At 41.3% G+C, this 22,894-nt stretch overlaps 1 protein-coding gene and 1 pseudogene across 1 annotated transcript; both read left to right on the top strand.

Annotated features, from left to right (window-relative positions):
- Nucleotides 1-12,061, top strand: part of LOC140599818 (26S proteasome regulatory subunit 4-like) — a 46,359-nt pseudogene extending 34,298 nt beyond the window's left edge.
- A 5,865-nt stretch (nt 12,062-17,926) lies between these two features.
- Nucleotides 17,927-18,850, top strand: LOC112920982 (olfactory receptor 8S1-like). The gene has a single exon (XM_026000017.2). The coding sequence runs from the start codon at nt 17,927-17,929 to the stop codon at nt 18,848-18,850; it is 924 nt and encodes a 307-aa protein (XP_025855802.2).
- The last annotated feature ends 4,044 nt before the right edge of the window (nt 18,851-22,894 follow it).

The following is a 22,894-nucleotide window of genomic DNA, read 5'->3' as shown; positions in this document are numbered from 1 at the left end:
CAGGCATTTACACAAACAATACACAATATTGATTTAAAGGGACACACACATCCTGATGTCTATAGCAGCAGCATCAATATATGCCAAATTATAGAAAGAGGCCAAAAGGCCATTGACTGATGAATGGATAAAGAAGATACTATTCAACCATCTAAAAGAATTTCAAGGAGTATATATTACATTAAGAAAGGCCGACTAATGGGGGCAGGGCAAGTTGGCGGAAAAGTAGGGTCCCCAAGTCACCTGTACCCACCACTTACATAGATAATTTTCAAATCATCCTGAAAACCTACAAATGCGGCCTGAGATTTAAAGAGAGAACAGCTGGAATGCTACAGGGAGACGAGTTCATGCTTCTAACATGGAAGGAAGTCGGAAAAAATTAAGAAAAAAAAGAATCCAGTGTGGGAGGGGCCCCCGCGAGGAGCCAGGCTAAGGGGGGCAAAGGGAGCCTCCAGGGCAGGAAAGCTCAGTCCCAGAGAAGCAGGAGCTTTACCAATCTTCCCAACGGAAAGGCGCCTGCAGGGAGCTCAGGCAGGATCCCAGGAGAGGGGGGATGCCCTCAGGCTCCCGGGGGCACTAACAGAGGACCTGCTCCCCGGGGGAGAGCACGCCACACCACGCGGCCAAGCTCCCTAAAGGGCTGCAGCGCATGCCGGCAGGCCCAGGGACAGCTCGGGCGGCGACTCGGGGCAGAGGAGGCTGCGCACCCCGGGGGGGCCGATTCCAGCAGTGCAGGCCCCAGAGCCCAGGGTTCCAGGGGATTCAGCCCAGGATCCTGCACTCCCCTTAGGACAGGTGGAGGCCGGGAGGACACAGAACATCAAGGTCGCTCCTGCCACTGGGCACCCTTGAGCTGTGCAGGTCAGTGCCCCCCCGGCCGGGAGCATCCAGGCCAGTGTGGACTGGGAGGTGTGGTAGTTCCCACGAGAGCTGACTCCAGGGCTGTAGAGCGGGCCGCTGCCACTGTTGTTCCTCCTGGTGTCACCTTGTGCCTGGGAGGGAGCAGGGCTGCCAGGGAGCAGGGGCCTCACGGGGTAAACAGCCCTCACTGAGCCCAGCACCCAGCGGGCACGGGTCATCTCCCCCAGGTGCACACACCTGAGAATCAGCACAGGAGGTCCCTCCCTCAGAAGACCAGCTGGAAGGACAGGGGAAGAGCAAATTCTTGACCCAGCAACGCTGAAAAGCTCCAGGGAAGTCAAGGGACTTACAGTATATAGAATCAGAGGATACCCTTCCTTTTTCTTTGTTTGTTTGTTTTTCTCTTTTCTTTTTTTTTTTTTTTTTTTCATCCTTTTTCCAGTACAACTCGATTTTAGCCACCCTGCATGGAGCAAAATGACTAGAAAGAAGAACTCACCACAAAAGAAAGAATCAGAAATAGTACTCTCTCCCACAGAGTTACAGAATTTGGATTACAATTCGATGTCAGAAAGCCAATTCAGAAGCACAATTATAAAGCTACTGATAGCTCTGAGAAAAGCATAAAAGATTCAAGAGACTTCATGACTGAAGAATTTAGATCTAATCAGGCCAAAATTAAAAATCAATTAATGGAGATGCAATCCAAACTAGATGTCCTAATGATGAGGGTTAATGAGGTAGAAGAAAGAGGAAGTGAGATAGAAGACAAGTTGATGGCAAGGAAGGAAGCTGAGGAAAAAAAGAAAAAAATAAATAAAAAGATTAAGGGAAATAAATGACAGCCTCAGAAGGAAAAATCTACATTTAATTGAGGTTCCAGAGGGCGCTGAAAGGGACAGAGGACAGAAAGTGTATTTGAACAAATCATAGCTGAGAACTTCCCTAACTTGAGGAGATGCAATAGGCATTCAGATCCAGGAGATAGAGAGATTACCCCCTGAAATCAATAAAAACCATTCAACACCCCGACATTTAATAGTGAAACTTGCAAATTCCAAAGATAAAGAGAAAATCCTTAAAGCAGCAAGAGACAAAAGATCCCTAACTTATATGGGGAGAAATATTAGATTAACAGCAGCCCTCTCCACAGACACCTGGCAGGCCAGAAAGGGCTGGCAGGATATATTCAGGGTCCTAAATGAGAAGAACATGCAGCCAAGAATATTTTATTCAGCAAGGCTCTCATTCAGAATAGAAGGAGAGATAAACAGCTTGCAAGATAGGCAGACACTGAAAGAATATGTGACCACCAAATCAGTTCTGCAAGAAATATTAAGAGGATTCTGTAAAAGAAAGAGGAAGCCCAAAGAAATAATCCACAAAACAGGGACTGAATAGGTATTACGATGACACTAAATTCATATCTTTCAATAGTTACTCTGAGTGTGAATGGTCTATATGATTCTATCACAAGATGCACGGTTTTGGACCGTATAAAAAAGCAAGACCCATCTATTTGCTGTCTACAAGAGACTCATTTTAGACCTAAGGACACCTCCAGCCTGAAAATGAAAGGTTGCAGAATCATTTACCATTCAAATGGTCCTCAAAAGAAAGCTGGAGTAGCCATCCTCATATCAGATAAATTAAAGTTTATCCAAAACACTATAGTAAGCAATGAAAAGGGAACGATATCACACTTAAAGGGTCTATCCAACAAGAACTAACAATCATGAATATTTATGCTCCTAATGTGGGAGCTGCCAAGTATATTAATCAATTAATAACCAAAGTTAAGACATACTTAGATAATAATACACTTATACTGGGAGACTTCAACACTGTGCTTTCTGTAAATGACAGATCTTCTAAGCCCAACATCTCCAAAGAAACAAGAGCTTTAAATGATACGCTGGACCAGATGGATTTCACAGATATTTACAGAACTTTACATCCAAACGCAACTGAATACACATTCTTCTCAAGTGCACATGGAACTTTCTCCAGAATAGACCACATACTAGGGCACAAATCAGGTCTTAACTGATACCAAAATATTGGGGATTGTCCCCTGCATATTTTCAGACCACAATGCTTTGAAACTAGAACGCAATCACAAGAAGAAAATTGGAAGGAATTCAAATTTGGATTGGAGGTTAAAGACCATCAGGCTAAAAGATGAAGTGGTCAACCAGGAAATTAGAGAAGAATTAAAAAGATTCATGGAAACTAATGAGAATGAAGATACAACTGGTCAAAATCTTTGGATACAGCAAAAGCAGTCCTGAGCGGGAAATACATCGCAATACAAGCACCCCTCAAAAAAATGGAAAAAAAACTAAAATACACATGCTAACCTTACCCCTTTAGGTTGCTGGAGAAAGAACAGCAAATAAAACCTACACCCAGTAGAAGAAGAGAGTTAATAAAGATTCGAACAGAACTCAGTGAAATACAGACCAGAAGAACTGTGGAACAGATCAACAAAACCAGGAGTTGGTTCTTTGAAAGAATTAATAGATAGATAAACCATTAGCCAGCCTTATGAAAAACAAAAGACTCAAATTAATAAAATCATGAATGAAATAGAAGAGATCACCACCAATACCAAGGAAATACATTTAAACAACATATTATGAGCAGCTATACACCAATAAATTAGGCAATCTAGAAGAAATGGATGCATTTCTGGAAAACCACAAACTACTACAACTGGAACAGGAAGAAACAAAAAAACTGAACAGGCCAATAACCAGGGAGGAAATTGAAGCAGTCATCAAAAACCTCCCAAGACACAAAAGTCCAGGGCCAGATGGCTTCCCTGGGGAATTCTATCAAACGTTTAAAGAAAAAACAATACCTATTCTACTAAAACTGTTTGGAAAGATAGAAAGAGATGGAATACTTCCAAACTCGTTCTATGAAGCCAGCATCACCTTAATTCGAAAACCAAAGACCCCACCAAAAAGGAGAATTATAGACCAATATCCCTGATGAACATGGATGCAAAAATTCTCAACAAGATACTAGCGAATAGGATACAACAGTACATTAAGGTTATTCACCATGATCAAGTAGGATTTATCCCCGGGACACAAGTCTGGTTCAACACTTGTAAAGCAATCAATGTGATAGATCATATGAGCAAGAGAAAAAACAAGAACCATATGATCCTCTCAATAGATGCAGAGAAAGCATTTGAGAAAATACAGCATCCATTCCTGATCAAAGCTCTTCAGAGTGTAGGAAGAGAGGGAACATTCCTCAGCATCTTAAAATCCATCTACGAAAAGCCCACAGCAAATATCATTCTCAATGGAGAAACACTGGGAGCCTTTCCCTTAAGATCAGGAACACAACAGGGATGACCACTCTCACCACTGCTATTCAACATAGGACTAGAAGTCCTAGCCTCAGTAATCAGACAATAAAAAGAAATAAAAGGCATTCAAATTGGTAAAGAAGAAGTCAAACTCTCCCTCTTCACAGATGACATGATACTGTACATAAGAAACCCAAAAGACTCCACCCCAAATTTGCTAGAACTCATACAGCAATTCGGCAGGGTGGCAGGATACCAAATCAATGCCCAGAAATCAATGGCATTTCTATACACTAACAATGAGACTGAAGAAAAAGAAATTAAGGAGTCACTCCCATTTACAATTGCACCCAAAAGCATAAGATACCTAGGAATAAACCTAACCAAAGAGGTAAAGGATCTATACCCTAAAAACTACAGAACGCTTCTGAAAGAAAGTGAGGAAGACACAAAGAGATGGAAAAATATTCCATGCTCATGGATTGGAAGAATTAATATTGTGAAAATGTCTATGCTACCCAGGGCAATTTACAGCTTCAATGCAATCCCTATCAAAATACCATGGACTTTCTTCAGAGAGTTGGAACAAATAAGATTTGTGTAGAATCAGAAGAGACCACGAATAGCCAAGGGCTTTTTTTATTGAATTAGATCAAAAGAAAACCAGAGCCAGGGGCATCACAATGCTGGATTTCAGGTTGTACTACAAAGCTGTGATCATCAAGACAGTGTGGTGCTGGCACAAAAACAGACACATAGATCAATTGAACAGAATAGAGAATCCAGAAATGGGCCCTCAACTCTATGGTCAACTAATATTCGACAAAGCAGGAAAGACGATCAGCTGGAAAAAGGTCAGTCTCTTCAATAAATGGTGCTGGGAACATTGGACATCCACATGTAGAAGAATGAAACTAGACCATTTTCTTACACCATACACAAAGATAAACTCAAAATGGATGAAAGATCTAAATATGAGACAAGAATCCATCAAAATTCTAGAGAGAACACAGGCAACACCCTTTCTGAACTTGGCCACAGCAACTTCTTGCAAGATACATCTATGAAGGCAAGGGAAACAAGAGCAAAAATGAATTATTGGGGCTTCATCAAGATAAAAAGATTCTGCACAGCCAAAGAAACAGTCAACAAAACTAAAAGACAATCTACAGAATGGGAGAAGATATTTGCAAATGACCTATCAGATAAAGGGCTAGTATCCAAGATCTATAAAGAACTTATTAAACTCAGTGGCAAAGAAACAAAAAAAATCCAATCATGAAACAGCAAAAGACATGAACAGAAATCTCACAGAAAAAAAAAAACGAAGAAAGAAATCTCACAGAGGAAGACATAGACATGGCCAACAAGCACATGAGGAAATGCCCCGCATCACTTGCCATCAGAGAAATACAAATCAAAACCACGATGAGATACCACCTCACACCAGTGAGAATGGGGAAAATTAACAAAGCAGGAAACCACAAATGTTGGAGAGGATGTGGAGAAAGGGGAACCCTCTTGCACTCTTGGTGGGAATGTGAACTGGTGCAGCCACTCTGGAAAACTGTGTGGAGGTTCCTCAAAGAGTTAAAAATAGATCTGCCCTATGACCCAGCAATTGCACTGCTGGAGATTTACCCCAAAGATACTGATGCAATGAAACAGCAGGACACCTGCACCCCAATGTTCACTGCAGCAATGTCCATAATAGCCAAACTGTGGAAGAAGCCTCAGTGTCCATCAAAAGCTGAATGGATAAAGAAGATGTGGTCTAAGTATACAATGGAATATTACTCGGCCAATAGAAATGAGGAATACCCAGCATTTGCCTCGACGGGGATGGAACTGGAGGGTATTATGCTGAGTGAAATAAGTCAATCGGAGAAGGACAATCATCATATAGTTTCACACATATGGGGAATATACAAAATAGTGAAAGGGATTATAGGGGAAAGGAGAGGAAATGAGTGGGAAAAATCAGAGAAGGCAACAGAACATGAGAGACTCCTAACTCTGGGAGACGAACAAGTGGTACTGAAAGGGAAGGTGGGGAGGGGGTGACTGGGTGACGGGCACTGAGGGGGGCACTTGACAGGACGAGCACTGGGTGTTATGCTATATGTTGGCAAATCGAACTCCAATAAAAACATATACAAAAAAAAAAGAGCAGCAACAAAAACACTGCAGAAGAAAAATGGCAAAGAACATGAATAAATGGTCCACAGAACGGGAAGTAACAGCAAATATAGATGAAAAACAAACAAAGAATTACCTCAAGATGCAGGGAAAGGTACACTGCTGGTGCTCTTACACTGCTGAGAGGAATGCAAGCTGGTATAACCAGTCTAGAAAACAGTATGGAGTTGAGTTAGGAACAGATGGAGCTAGGCAGGGTAAAATTAGGGAAAGGCCCAGAGTCAGGCTCCCATAAATCCCAAGGATACTAGAGATAAGGCAACAAAAACAGAGAAAAGGAGGTAAATCTGGCCCCCTGGCTCCAAAATGTTATCTTCCTATGACAGCTACAAAGTAATCACAAATACTCACCAGACTAAAAGACAGCCATATGTCATTCACTCGAGACAGCACAGGAAATCTCAAGGCCATAAACTCCCTGGTTAGGTTCTCAATAAAAGGCAGCCAAAAAAGCCCTCAATGGCAACTCTGTTGGGAACCCCCTCACTCCTGATAGCATTTTCTGTATCCTTGCATAATAAACGTCTATCATCTTTTCTCACTCTCCTTTGTCCACGAGATTCATTCTTCCACTCCCTGAGACAAGAACCAAGCTCTCTTGTACCAGAAGTTCCTCAAAAAGTTAAAAATAGAGCTACCCACAACCCAGAAATTACACTACGAGGCATTTACCCAAAAGATACAAATGTAATGATCCAAGGGGGCACTTGCACCCCAATGGTCACACTATGGAAAGAGCATGGTCAAACTATGGAAAGAGCCCAGATGTCCATTGGCAAATGAATGGATAAAGAAGATGTGCTACATACATACAAAGGACTATTACTCAGCCATTTAAAAAAAATGAAATTTTACCATTGGCAGCAAGGTGGATGGAACTGGAGGGTACTATGCTTAGCAAAATAAGTCAATCAGAGGAAGACAATTATCATATGATTTCACTCATATGTGGAATTTAAGACAGAGGATCATAAGAGAGGGTAGGGAAAAATAAAGAAGACAAAATCATAAAGGGAGACAAACCATAAATGACTCTTAACTATAGGAAACCAACTGAGGGTTGCTAAGGGTAGGTAAGCAAGGGGATGGGGTAACTAGATGATAGACATTAAGGAGGGCATGATATGTAATGAGCACTGGGTGTTACATACAAATGACGAATCAGTGAAATCTACCTCTGAAGCTAATAATACACTGTGTTAATTAATTGAATTTAAATTAAATTAATTTTTCTTTTTTTTTTAAAGATTTTTATCTATTTATTCATGAGAGACACAGACAGAGGCAGAGACACAGACAGAGGGAGAAACAGGCTCCAGGCAAGAAACCTTGACCAGGATCACACCCTGAGCAGAAGGCAGACAGTCAACAATGAGCCACCCAGGTGCACCTCAATTAATTTTTCTAAGTAGCTCAAAAGGGCAACAAGCACAGACAGTTTTTCAGATGAGTTCAGACTTCAGTGTTAAAGATTTTATTTATTCATGAGAGACACAGAGAGAGGCAGAGACACAGAGGGAGAAGCAGCCTCCATGCAGGGAGCCCGATGTGGGACTCGATCCTGGAACTCCAGGATCACACCCCGGCTGAATGAAGGTAGCGTCAAGCTGCTGAGCCACCCAGGCTTCCCAACTTCAATGTTATATGTATTGTTTAGAGCACAGAATCAGAGGGAAAACTGCCAATGCATTTTCAGAGCTATGATAACTCTGATTCAAAACCTGAAAAATCATTTATCTCTAATGAATATACAGATGACAATTCTAAATGAGATATTAATCCTCTGAACCTGAAAGTATGCTGGAAGAATAACAATCTAAATAGTAATCCATGACCAAGAAAACTTTGCTATTGGTTTGAATTCTCAAATCAATAGATTAAATGAGAATATTATGACCACCCTACTATAGAATCTTAATAGGCATAAATATAAAATTCAACATTGTTTTTTTAATAAATTTATTTTTTATTGGTGTTCAATTTGCCAATATATAGAATAACACCCAGGGCTCATCCCATCAAGTGCCCCCCCTCAGTGCCCATCACCCAGTCACCCCCACCCCCGGCCCACCTCAATTCTACCACCCCTAGTTCATTTCCCAGAGTTAGGAGTCTCTCATGTTCTGTCTCCCTTTCTGTTATTTCCCACTCACTTCAAATATTTAACGAAAAAATTCTGATGATTCTCTCTTTAAATACAAAATATGTAACATTAAATAATATTCAACCACATGCTTCATGATAACAGATAATACCAGACTGAAGTAATTACAGTGTAATAAAACAGCACTGCTACTCATATTACTTGAGAAGATGATGCAATTTCCCTCCAAAGCAGTGAGACAAGATTAGAAGATGACATTTACAATTGCAAGAGAGGGATCTACAAATATCAGAGTTCATCATGATTATCTACCCAGAAATCTAAGAAATCTCAATCAGAAATGAGAATTTATCAGCATTCCAGGAGAATTCAGAAAGGGAAAAAATTGCTGAATACTCTTACAATCAGTAGTTTTTCTATTAGTCGATAGCAATAGATATATATATCTATATATAACCAAAAAGATATATCATACGAAAAGCCATTTGCTATAGCAAGATCAATATATAAACATCAGGATTAAACTTCATAAGCACACAGAGCTCAAACGAGCAGACCAAAGCAACAAAACTGAACAAAAATGACACAAGATGTGCTTGACTCAGCAGAGTATGTATTCATTAGGCATCTTCAAGTGACCAAAATGTGATTAACAATAACAGAAACTGAAGATTTATCACTGAACTAGCAACAGGTCTGGAGATACATAGCTCCAGTTAGTTGAGTAACTCAATCAAATCATCAATGAAGTGGCTTCTTCCCATCCATCTGCTGTGCCATCTTCATGCATTAGATTTCATCCTCCTCCTTGCTGTAGGGTAAGCCTTGGGAGCTGTGTTCTCTCTTGTAATGCCTGACTTATGCTTTGGTTGCTTAGGCATCTTGAATAAACCCACTGCCAGGACAGGAATCCACCAGATACAGAGATATTGGTTCTTTTCCACAGCTGACAATTTCAACTCCATATTCTTTTGTTTTTGTTTTTGTTTTTTTCTCTCCCCGAACTTTAAATTCCCACTCTTGTGTTAAAATTCACCAACAGAAAGGGAGCCCAGGAAACCCCAGGTCCTCAACCTTGACCCAAGTAAAAGGAAAAAGAGGCATTCTTTCCTTCTCTCCCTTCCCCCAAAGACTTCACCAGGTGGACCTAGTGATCTATGAAATTTCCAGGTCTTATAAGTAATAAATCTTTGTTTCTTCAGGGATGCCTGGGTGTATCAGTGGTTGAGCGTCTGCTTTCAGCTCAGGGTGTTGTCCCAGGGTCCAGGATCAAGTCCCACATAGGGCTCTTTGTGGGGAGCCAACTCCTCCCTCTGCCTATATCTTTGCCTCTCTCTCTCCCTTTCTCTCTCTCTCTCTCTCTCTCTCTCTCTCTCTGTCTCTCTTCCTGTCTATCATGAATAAATTTTAAAAACCTTTTTTAAATATTTTTATTTTTTTCAGTTCCTGATGATTGTCATTAACGGCATCTTCAATTATAAAAGAAACCATAAGCGTAAAACCAGGAGAAAAATTGGTTTGGAAAGCGAACCTGGGTAGTTTATGGGTCCAAGGTATGTCCAACCCACAGCTGAACTATCCATAGGCTAACACTGGCACAAAACACTTCTCCAGGTGGCTTCCTCCTAGGGATCATAGTCTTATAAAACACAAACCAAAGCTAATAGAAGAAATACCGGTACTTTAGCCTGTTCTTGAGCTTTACATAAATGAAACCATTCGAAAATACTAAAACTCTGAAAACTCAGTCTCCCAAGTCTTGATGAGGAGATGGTAAACTTCAATCTCCTTTATCTTGTGTTTGCTTTTTACACTCATCATCTCAGGCTAAAGAACAAATAAGGAGTGTTGGGATAATTGGACATCCACATGCAGAAGAATGAAACTAACCATTCATTCTCTTAGACCATACACAAAGATAAACTCAAAGTGGATGAAAGAACAAAATGTGAGACAAGATTCCATCAAAATCCTAGAGGAGAACACAGGCAACACCCTTTTTGAACTTGGCCACAGCAACTTCTTGCAAGATACATCCATGAAGGCAAGAGAAACAAAAGCAAAAATGAATTATTGTGACTTCATCAGATAAGAAGCTTCTGCACAGCAAAACAAACAAACAAACAAAAAACAGTAAACAAAACTAAAAGACAACCTACAGAATGGGAGAAGATATTTGCAAATGACCTGTCATTTTTGTCTCTCACTTTACAAGGCAATGTTCTCTAGATGAATTCACCTTCAGCTTTGCTACTTACAATTGTCTATTTGCATGTCCTTAAGGAGTCTCTTTGCATGACAATTGTCTATTTCCCTGTTCTTGGTGCTTATAAGAATCTACAGTGTTTGCTGATCCAACACGGTAAAGCAGTGTTGGGTCTTAAATCCTGAAAATGCTAAAAGGGAAAAATGTTAGTAGAGATTCCAGGCCAGTGCACATTTATATATTCGGCTTTTCCGTGATTAGGGTCCAGAACTGGTTTGGACCAATTTAAACCTGGGCATCCTACACCCAATGACTGGTTTCTCATGCTCTGAAATAATCTCTTCCAGGGAAAGGAGAACCCTCTTGCACTGTTGGTGGGAATATGAACTGGTGCAGCCACTCTGGAAAACTGTGTGGAGGTTCGTCAAAGAGTTAAAAATAGACCTGCCCTATGACCCAGCAATTGCACTGCTGGAGATTTACCCTAAAAATACAGATGCAGTGAAATGCCGGGACACCACCCCGATGTTTCTAGCAGCAATGTCCACAATAGCCAAACTGTGGAAGGAGCCTCGGTGTCCATTGAAAGATGAATGGATAAAGATGTGGTTTGTGAATACAATGGAATATTACTCAGCCATTAAAAACGACAAGTGCCCACCATTTGCTTCGACGTGGATGGAACTGGAGGGATTATGCTGAGTGAAATAAGTCAATCGGAGAAGAACAAACATTATATGGTCTCATTCATTTGGGGAATATAAAAAATAGTGAATGGAAATGAAGGGGAAAGGAGAAAAAATGAGTGGGAAATATCAGAAAGGGAGACAGAACATGAGAAACTCCTAACTCTGGGAAACAAACTAGGGGTGGTGGAAGGGGAGGTGGACAGAGGGTGGGGGTGACTGGGTGATGGGCACTGAGCGGGGCACTGGATGGGATGAGCACTGGGTGTTATTCTGTATGTTGGCAAATTGAACACCAATAAAAAATAAATTTATTTTAAAAAAAAGAAAGAAAGAAAATGTCACGGTCACAAACTAAACAGAAACTTTGGATCCAGTGCTTGTCAGACCAGGTCTCATGCACAGGATAATTGAACTACCCTTGCCCCAAAAAGGACTAGAAGCACATCTGTCAGATTCCACAAGCAGGGAGATGTTGGCTGATGATGTAACCCTGGATGACTTGATCATGGCTAAAGAGGACCTCTCTGGGGCTGACATCAGGCAATCCATACAGAAGCTGGTCTGATGGCCTTGAAAGAACTTAGAATGCAAGTAACAAATGAAGACCTCAAAAAATCTAAAGAAATGTTCTTTATGGAAAACAAAAAGTTACACCTGAGGGGCTCAATCTCTAACAGACTAGAAGTGGCTGAAGGAAATGGTTGGAGTTTCCCCCCTCCCCCACACCTTTTTGAGGGATGAGAATATAAAGTTGCCCAGAGGAACCTGGGTTCCAGTTGATCTTTCTTAGGCAAAGAAGGAAGTGTAAGATGCCCACTAGGCTGCCTTCATCTGTTTGGCAGATCTCTCCAATAAAGCATAATCATGCCATTTATAATATTTTATATATATATATATATATATATATACATATATATATAAAAGAGGACCTCCTCCATGTTCAGTGGGGGCTCAAAAGAGGTCCTCCACCAAGTAAGACCCTTGTCCTATCCCTTCCAGGCTGAGCCAAAGTGCTCTAGGGCTCCAGCAGCTATTCCACTGCTCACCTATTCATGTCAAGTCCCGAACTGCCTCTTACCTTACTTACAACCATATTTTACAGATGCAGTGCCAGCCAAGGATCAAAGCTTTCCAAATACCAAAAATCACACTAAAATGGCCTTTATTACAAGGAGTACCTCTAGCTTCCTAGAAGTGAGATTTTCATTAGCTGACGAGCTGTCACATATTAAGCAGTCAGGATTTCAGGTCTGAATTTAACCTTACTCAAGGAATGACATTTACAGGGCCCAAGAGAAACAAAGGGATACAGGCAGAAAGGCACAGGTGTTCTGGCCTCCCGCTGTCCTCTCCTAGACTATAAATAATTGCCTTAATTCACAAAATTGAAATATCACCCTGGAGAGAACTCCTGTACCTCCAACTACATTTACCTTTCTAGTTAAGTGCAAGCTGTGGTTACTGAGTCCAGAGCTCAGCTTCAGGCTGGGACTTCAGGGATTACAGGGCAGCAGCCCAGCTTCCCCTGGGGGCCCACACCACCCCATGGCTGCTGAAGTACAGGCAGCCTTTTGATTGGTTCTGGTCAATTCTCTCTTCCTTCAGTGACACTCTGAGAAGAGCATTCAGAAGCACAGAGAGCATAAAGGAAGACCTAGCACACTACTGCCCCTGAGATCAGGAGAGAAGGTATTCATGAAATGTGTGTCTGTTGTTCAGAATATCAGCAGTTTGGAAATATTGTCCTTGACCTTCCATAGAGTGGCCTCCATTGCAGAATGACACCCCTCTATTTAGGGGTTCTGGAAAATAATCCTGATGCTCTGATGGATCCAGTGCTTCCAGAGCTTCCCCTATTCTAACTTCCTTCACTCACTGACAGCCAAGGGAACAGGCTATGTGCTCTGTAAAGAGATGCTTGTGACAGGGCTTCTCTTACTGGGATTAACTACCAAGTGTCTGGTCCTGATGGTGAAGACGGAAGACGTGGAGTTGCCTCCTCCAAGAAAAGCCAAGGGAATGGTAATATCTTCTCTGTGATTCTGGTGGTCCTAGAATTTTTCTGCCTGGGATGTTCTCTGTATGTTTCAATTCTGCCTGGGTTTTTCCCAGGCTGTACCAGCTGCCTTGGACACTTTCTCTCCCTCCCTGCCTCACCGAAGACAGTACACTTTAAAGTTTAGGCATCAATCTTCTCATGGGTTCAGAGAATCTTTGGGATCAGATCCCAAAGGGTTGAAAAACACTGACGCCTGCAAAGAAAGAGGACAATCAGAAATGCGGATCACACTATCAGAGCCACCTGTTTTCCTGCTTGCCCAGTACACAGAAGCACAGTAGACTTCCTTTCCTTGATATTCAAGTCAAGGAGAACCTGACTACTAGTCACCTAGTCACCTGAGAACTAGTCACCATGAGACACTGTGAACAGTGTGAGAGAGGAGAGGAGAGGACAGCTCTGAGAATCACTTCAAGTGGATCAAGTTTGTCTCAGGTCCCACCTGCTCCCAGTGCTGATATGCTTCTCCTCCACACAGATTTCACCCTATGCACCTAGTACCTAGGGTTTGTTTGCCACACACCAGCTCATAGGTTCCCGAGAGCCACCTTGTCTAGCCTGACCTTCTGCACACAACCTTCAGGCATTTCTTCATTCCAAAGACAGCTTTGAACAGCCAATGTGCAGGTAAGTTTTCCACACACCAACACTCCCTCTTAATGGTAACTGGCTGTCAAATAGCTTCCTCTTTGGGCAAGATTGGGTGATCATAGCTCCAGCAGAGTTGTTCTCAACTTTGGGCTTCATCCTTAAGTCTGAAAAATAAATCTGTGATTTACTATATTAGCAGCTCCATTGGAGAAGATGCTGATCTTAGTTAACCTCCTGAAAGCCACAAAATCATATCCTGCCATATAGCTTTGTAAGAGAAATTGATCAAATATCCAGGTGTCCGAGGAATGTGAAGTGTCCCAGGTGGCAAAATAATGACACAGGTGTTCATCTAAGACACTGCTGAAATCCCCTCCTTTAACAGCTCCCACCCTTCCATCACCAGTCTCCCTACTTTCCCTCAATCCTCTCCTGCTCATAATCCATGTTCTGCATCTGACATCGGTGTGGTATAGCTCAGGATTAAATGAAGCCAATATCTTCCCTTCAGAAGGATGACTGCAAGTGTTTTATTTTAAAGCTTAATAGATCCAGGATGTAAATGCTAAGAATAGTCCCTGGTCACTAAAGAAATCCCAGACATCGAAATGAAGTATTGTTCAAAATTGGTAACGGGGAGGAAGATTCCATTCTGTGAGCAACCTGAAAAATCACATGAAAGATGTAACTGGTGCCTTTGTTTATACATAATACGACCTATGTCAGGACAGAAAAGGATTCTGCACAACTACTACAGTGTTCTTCAGATGACAACTTGAACCTCCTGTGGGTACTGTAGCCAGGTGCCCCTTGTCAGTGTCAGTGGAAGAAAGGAAGTGACTTTCAAGGTAGACATATCCATAAATATTTGAAATACATGAATTTTTAAAAACAATGGCCTCCATTTATCATATCATGTTGTGTGGATTGCATAGATTCACCCAGAGTTTGCTCTCAGCAGTATCTGCAATTTTATCCATGCAGGATTCCAAAAGTAACTTCTCCATCCAGTTATGCTTCACCATCACTGGACCAAAGCTAATGTCCTGCAGGCATGTAACAGTGAACATCTCACTATCTGTACCTGCAACACAGGTAACCTAGACTCAGGGCTAAGATGGACTGAGATGACTAGTGGACTGGTTAATAGGATCAGAAGTTAGGCTTTCCTTTATATAACTTACACCTAGTCATACATTGCTGTCAAAGCCCAAAGGGTCAGAAGCCGGGTTCTCTGGGTGGGTGTGATTAAGTAGTTCTATGAGGACAGAAGCCTACTGTGGGATCAGACTGTGGACTGACAGACAAAAAAGAATACTGATACGTTAGCTTTAAACATCCAAGTGAGGAAGGAATCTTCTCATAGGACAGTGACTCCCTACATAGTCCAAGAAGTTAGGGGTCAAAATGAATCTTAGTATCCTCATTTTACTTAATGGCCCACCATCTGCTCCTCCTGGTTACACAGCTGAAATCTGGAGCAAGAGGATCCCAGAATGTTGTATAAAATAATCCTCTTGCCTCTGACCCTAAGGGCACAATAGAGGAAAACATGTCCACAACAAGAACACAAGCACATTCTTGCAATGGTGGCCACAGTTCCCTTGAGTCTACCAGTATGAGAGCAGAAGAGACAGGATGGCAGCAGCATGAGCTGGTGAGGTATGTGCAGATGATGACAACCTTGAAATTCAGCAGCTGTGGCCTCCAATCTTCATGAGTGGGGGGCCTGACAAGAGTGGCAGATAGCAATGACCACCGTGCTCCCTCCAGGTGCCAGTGACCTGGGGGCTCATGGAGGAAGGGATGAGATGGTGCTGAACGTGGTCAAGAATTCTCTGAAATACACAGGAGATGCCTCATTTGGACAGAGATTGGAGAGGTCATCAGAAGCTAACGGGTGGGACAGAATGAGAGATATGCTGGTTTGTGACTGTGCTCGTCCAGTTGTGGCTCTGTTCTCATGGAGCTCACAATCGGGAGGGGAAAACCCAGATAGATGTCTCCCATGAGCCAGACACAGAATCAGACCATGACATAAGGCACCTGAGAGCCAGTGGTCCCATGATTTGAACAGAGCTGGGAGTCCAAGGAGGGAGAAGTTGGGTCAGGCTATAAGGAATTGAGCAGGGCTATAGGTGACATTGGAAGGCCCATGAGAGTCTGCATCTCTGGAATTAAGAGGAGAACATATAGAGGAGAAGGTGAGCAAAGACAGAAACAAACAGACCTTTCTGGTATCAAAAGCAGCCAAAATGGCCAAAAGTTGAAGGGCAGATGAGAAAGAATTTAAAGGCCCAGGTAAGAAAAGTGTTCCTCATGACATGGACTAAGCCTAGACATTGGATTGTAATTAGAAAAAATAATGGCATGTATTTCCTCTTTCTTCTACTTGTTGTTATATGACATTGCAAATATCCCTTAATATGAGACTTCTCACAGGTAAAATGGGGATAAACTTCCTTATCCCAAGGCTAATAATTCCCTCTCCAATCTTATGGAACTACCTTGAAACAATGGAGATAGTCATTAAGAAAGCATATTTGTATGGAGGTTCTTCAGAAAGTTAAAAATAGAACTACTCTATGACCCAGCAATTACACTACTGATTGCTTACCCTAAGAATGCAAAACCACTAATCCAGGGGGATACTTGCACCTTTATGTTTATAGCAGCATTATTTATAATAGCCAAGACATGAAAGCGGCCGAGGTGTCCATCAATTGATGAATAGATAAAAAAAAAAGTGATACAGATGAATGGAATATTAATCAGCCATAAAAAATAATACAATCTTGACATTTGCAACAACACGGATGGAACTAGAAAGTACAATGCTTTCTAGTCAGAGTGACTGAAATAAGTCAAAGAAAGTCAAATATGAAATGATTTTAATCACACATGGATTTTAGAAACAAATCAAATGAGCAAAAGGGAAATAAGAGAAAGAGAGAGAAACCAAGAAATAGATTCTTAACTATGGAGAACGAGCTGATTACTAGAGGAGAGGTAGGTGGGGCCATGGGTGAAATAGGTGAGGGGATTAAGGAGGGTACATGCTGTGATGAGCACTGGGTATTATATGGAACTGTTGAATCACTACATTGTACCCCTGAAACTAATATTACACTGTATGTTAATAAATCAAAATTTAAATTAAAAACTTTTTTAAGTAAAAAAGAAAGAAATAAAACATATTTAATAAAGTCTTATTATACTAAATGCCTGTTATGAAGTAGAGAGCAGTGACACTTTATGACTTCCATGGCCCCAGGCACTTTTGCCTTCGTAGACCCCTTTCCATAAATATTATTATAATTTATACTTTTGCAGCAGTTTAAAAAATGGATACAATCCAGACTATATATATATATATATATATATATTATATTCACTTTTTCCTCTGACCTTAAAAGAAATTTATTTTTTTCATCAGCCACGTAAGATAGGCGCCTACTTGGCCGAATGGATGTCAACTCTGGTAAGGAGACATTGGATGATTTTGAACAAAAAACTATCATTCATAATTTGAAGGGAAAAAGTTTAGAAGATCCCTGCAGATACATGCAAGAATTTTTAGGTTTCTAAACGCTAGGAAGAATGCAATAGAATGTAATGCAAGGATGTGGAGGTGAACCAGCAAGACTCATTTTTCAAGGTAAATCCCGATGAAAAAAGAAGATACTCTGAACTGTGCAAACACTGTGAACCAGATCAGTAATAACTAAACAAGATAAAAACTCCTCCTGATAGACAGTGAGGGCAGCCTTGAGGTGTCCACCCAGAGTATAGGGAAGCAGGGAAGGATGTATGGTAAGAGGAGTGATGACGTGAAGGAGAGGGATCTCATCACTATTCCTCTATTACTCCAGGGAAACCCCCTCCACAAATGGCCTGGAGGAACCACAGCACCATCACGGAGTTCATTCTCATTGGGCTGTCCGACGACCCCTACATCGAAGCTCTGCTCTTTGTTCTCTTCCTGGGGATCTACCTCCTGACAGTGATGGGGAACCTGATGCTGCTGCTGGTGATCAGGGCTGATTCCCGCCTCCACACTCCCATGTACTTCTTCCTGAGTAACCTGTCCTTCCTAGACATCTGCTTCTCTTCTGTCACTGTGCCCAAGCTACTGAAGGACCTTCTGTCTGAGAAGAGAACCATCTCAGTGGAGGGCTGCCTCACCCAGGTGTTCTTTGCGTTTATCACACCAGGGACCGAAGCCTTTCTGCTCTCCGTGATGGCCTATGACCGCTATGCTGCCATCTGCCACCCACTGCTCTATGGCCAGGTGATGAGCACCCAGTTCTGTGTGAAGCTGGTGTTGATTTCATGGGGTCTGGCCTGTCTTCATGCATTTATCATTGTGCTTTTGGCTATTAACCTGGACTTCTGTGAGGCCCAAACCATACACCATTACATCTGTGAGCTGCCCTCCCTCTTCCCTCTCTCTTGCTCAGATATTTCCATCAATGTTGACATCTTGATCTGCTCCATCTTACTGCATGGGCTCGGGACCTTCCTCCCAATCTCCTTCTCCTATGCCCGTATCGTCTCCACCATCCTGAGCATCAGCTCCACCTCAGGCAGAAGCAAGACCTTCTCCACCTGCTCCTCCCACTTCATTACAGTGACCCTGTTCTTTGGCTCAGGTTTGATTCGCTACCTTATGCCCACAACCGATTCTTCCCTGGATTTGCTCCTGTCCTTGCAGTACGGTGCAGTCACACCCTTACTGAATCCTTTCATCTACAGCCTAAAGAATAAAGAGGTGAAGGCAGCTGTGAGAAGGACATTGGGGAAATATCTCTAAGTAGTGACAGACACATGGTTACAAAGACCGTGTTCCTTTGCATTTCTTTCTTTGTTCCTACCTTCTCCCACACACAGTGACACACAATTTGGAAGAAGGAGTCCTGAGTTTATCTAAATAGAGCTTGACTATTACTTCAAGGTGATAGTTCTTGACGAGGGCTCCTTATTTGGAAAGTCTGTGCTCCACTGTTTGCAAGGGAATGTGAGACAATTTTCCACAAAACAGATGGATAAGACATCAAAATAATTAGGTTGCAAAGATTTGATGATCATTTCAGGTGATTCAGCATCTGACTGAGGTGTTGCACAAAGAACTAAAAACGAGGGAGACATTATTAAACAGAAGTTAACATTTGCAAATCCCAACTTCTAGTAAGTTTTTAAATAAAGCATTGGCAAACAGAAAAAATCCTATGTTAAGAAAACAATCAAAACTTTATGTTGATGCACTAAATACCATAGGATACCTAGGAAACCTAACCAAAGAAGTAAAAGATCTGTACGCTGAAAACTATGGAACACTTATGAAAGAAATTGAAGAGGACACAAAGAAATGGAAAAACATTCCATGCTCTTGGATTGGAAGAACAAATATTGTCAAAATGTCTGTACTACTGAAAACAATCTACACATTTAATGCAATCCCAATCCAAACACTCTTAGCATTTCTCACAGAGCTAGAACAAGCAATCCTAAAATTTGTATGGAACCAGGTAAGACCGCACATGCCAAAGCAATCTTGAAAAGAAAAGCAAAGCTGGCAGCATCACAATTCTAGACATCAAGTTATATTTCAAAGCTGTAGTCATAAGACAGTTGGTACTGGTACAAAAACAGACACATAGGCCAATGGAGCAGAATAAAAACCCAGAAATGGACCTACAACTATATGGTCAACTAATCTTCAACAAAGCAGGAAAGAATATCCAATGGGGAAAAAGACAGTCTCTTCAACCAATGGTGTTGGGAAACTGGACAGTAACATGCAGAAGAATGAAACTGCACCACTCTGACTGTGGTTCCTTATTTGGAAAGTCTGTGCCCTACTGTTTGCTCTGTACAAACAGCATATGATTTGCAAAAATCACAAAAATACATCATACACAAAAATAAATTCAAAACTGATGAAAGACTTAAGCATGAGACAGGAAACCATCAAAATCCTAGAAGAAAACACAGGCAGCAACCTCTCTGACCTCGGCCACAGCAACTTCTTGCTAGACATGTCTCCAGAAGCAAGGGAAACAAAAGCAAAAATGAACTATTGGGACTTCATCAGGATAAAAAGCTTCAGCACAGCAAGGGAAACAACAAACTAAAAGGCAACCTTCACAATGGGAGAAAATATTTGCAATGACCTATATCTGATAAATTAGTATCCAAACTCTATAATGAGCTTATCAAACTCAAAACTAAAAAAAAAAAAAAAAACAAATAATGCAGTTAAGAAATGAGCGGAGGACATAACAGACCTTCCTCAAAGTAGACATCCAGATAGCTAAAAGACACATGAAAAGTTGTTCAACATCACTCATCATCAAGGCAACACAAGTCAAAAACCACAGTGACATACGTCCTCACATCTGTCAGAATGGCTAAAATTAACACAGGAAACAACAGGTGTTGGCAAGGAGGGGAGAAAGGAGAACCTTCTTGCACTGTTGGTGGGGATATAAACTGGTACAGCCATCTGGAAAACAGTATGGAAGTTCCTCTGAACCTTAAGAATAGGGGCACTTGGGTGGCACAGTCAGTTGAGCATCTGCCTCTTCAGTTTGGCTCAGGTCGTGATCTCAGGGTCTCAGGGGTTGAGATGAATGAAGATCCACTTCAGATTCCCCACTCACCTGTAGTCTGCTTGGGATGCTCTCTCTCTCTCTCTCTCTCTCTCTCTCTCTCTCTCTCAGAAATAAACAAACATTTTCCAAAATAAAAGTTAAAAATAAAACTACCCTACATTCTAGCAATTGCACTACTAGGTATTTACCCAAACAATACAAAAATACCAATTTAAAGGGCCACTCACATCCTGATGTTTATAGCAGCAGCATCAATAATAGTCAAATTATAGAAAGAGCACCAAGGAAATTGACCGATGCATGGATAAAGAAAATGTGGTCTAGGGCAGCCTGGGTGGCTCAACAGTTTAGCAACACCCTCAGACCAGGGCCTGATCCTGGAGACCCAGGATCGAGTCCCACGTCAGGTTCCTGCATAAAGCCTGATTCTCCCTCTACCTGTGTCTCTGCCTCTCTCTCACTCTCTTTGTATCTCATGAATAAATAAATAAAATCTTTAAAAAAAAAAGATGTGAGGTATATAGAGATATAGATATGTCTATATCTCTATATATAGAACATTACCCAGCCATCTAAAAGAATTTCAATGAGTATAAATTACATTAAGACAGGCAGACTAGGGGAGCGCGGGTGGCTCAGCGGTTTAGCAACGTCTTCAGTCCAGGACTTGATCCTAGAGACCTCGGATCGAGTCACATGTCGGGCTCCCTGCATGGAGCCTGCTTCTCCCTCTGCCTCTGTCTCTGCCTCTCTCTCTCTCTCTCTCTCTCTGTGTGTCTCTCATGAATAAATAAATAAAATCTTTATTTAAAAAAAAGGAAAGAAAGGCATACTAAAAGCAGTGACTATTAAAGACCTCTCTTTAATCATTTCTTACTTGATATTTAATGTAATAATATTTTATATCAAATTGTATATGCCTACGATTGACAAATGACAATCTGATATGTAAATGTAGTAAGTAGTGTCAAAACTAAAAAAACCGTATTAAGAATTTAATGAACAAAAGAATATTATATACTACAGTTACAAAACAGTATGAGGGCAACCATTATCTTTATCTATCTTATATGCATTCACAAATATCAGGAAAAATTTATGCTACCGAAAGCTCAAATCCAATCATTACCAAGATAAAAAAAACAAACACAAGAAAGGAAGAGAAGGAACTCAAAGGCACAAATTAACAAGTCAGACACAGAAAAATAAAATTGAGAAGTTCAGACTTTCAAAAGATCTATAAATTTGAAATAACTCCATAAATACATCCAAGAAAAAGGAAACCAATAATACAACTCTGATAAAAGAATAAAAAGTTTAAGGAAATACTAAAATTCATCTCCATACATTTGAAAAGCAGGCTTTTGCTTAATTTAGAGGAATATGTAACTCAAGAAAAAGAAAATTGAACCATTTTCAGTCATTAGACACAACAAATACCCACCATTTGCTTCCACATAGGTAGAACTGGAGGGTATTATGCTGAGTGACATAAGTCAATGAAAAAGGAAAATTATCATATGGTTTCACTCATACAGGGAATATAAAAAATAGTGAAAGGATTATAGGGCAAAGGAGAGAAAATGAGTGGGAAAAATCAGAGAAGGCAACAGAATATGAGAGACTCCTAACTCTGGGAGACGAACAAGTGGTACTGAAAGGGAAGGTGGGGAGGGGGTGACTGGGTGACAGGCACTGAGTGGGGCACTTGACAGGACGAGCACTGGGTGTTATGCTATATGTTGGCAAATCGAACTCCAATAAAAACATTTACAAAAAAAAAAGAGCAGCAACAAAAACACTGCAGAAGAAAAATGGCAAAGAACATGAATAAATGGTCCACAGAACGGGAAGTAACAGCAAATATAGATGAAAAACAAACAAACAAACAAAGAATTACCTCAAGATGCAGGGAAAGGTACACTGCTGGTGCTCTTACACTGCTGGGAGGAATGCAAGCTGGTATAACCAGTCTGGAGTATGGAGTTGAGTTAGGGCAGATGGAGCTAGGCAGGGAAAAATAAGGGAAAGGCCCGAGGCAGGCTCCCATATTTCCGAGGATACCAAGGAGACCCAGAGTGACGCTCCTATAAATCCCAAGAAATCAGAGATAAGGCAACAAAAACAGAGAAAAGGAAGTAAATCTGGCCCCCTGGCTCCAAAATGTTGTCTTCCTATGACAGCTACAAAGTAATCACAAAGACTCCAGGCTAAAAGACAGCCTTATGTCATTCACTCAAGAC

The sequence above is a fragment of the Vulpes vulpes genome, chromosome 8 (genome assembly GCF_048418805.1).
Source record: "Vulpes vulpes isolate BD-2025 chromosome 8, VulVul3, whole genome shotgun sequence".
Lineage (NCBI taxonomy): Eukaryota > Metazoa > Chordata > Mammalia > Carnivora > Canidae > Vulpes > Vulpes vulpes.
The sequence above is the reverse complement of the archived record's forward strand: the minus strand, read 5'-3'. Positions and strand labels throughout refer to the sequence as shown.

What these genes read in the sequence shown, in the direction of transcription:
- LOC112920982 (XM_026000017.2), top strand. Translation starts at nt 17,927, where the DNA reads ATGGCCTGGAGGAACCACAGCACCATCACGGAGTTCATTCTCATTGGG.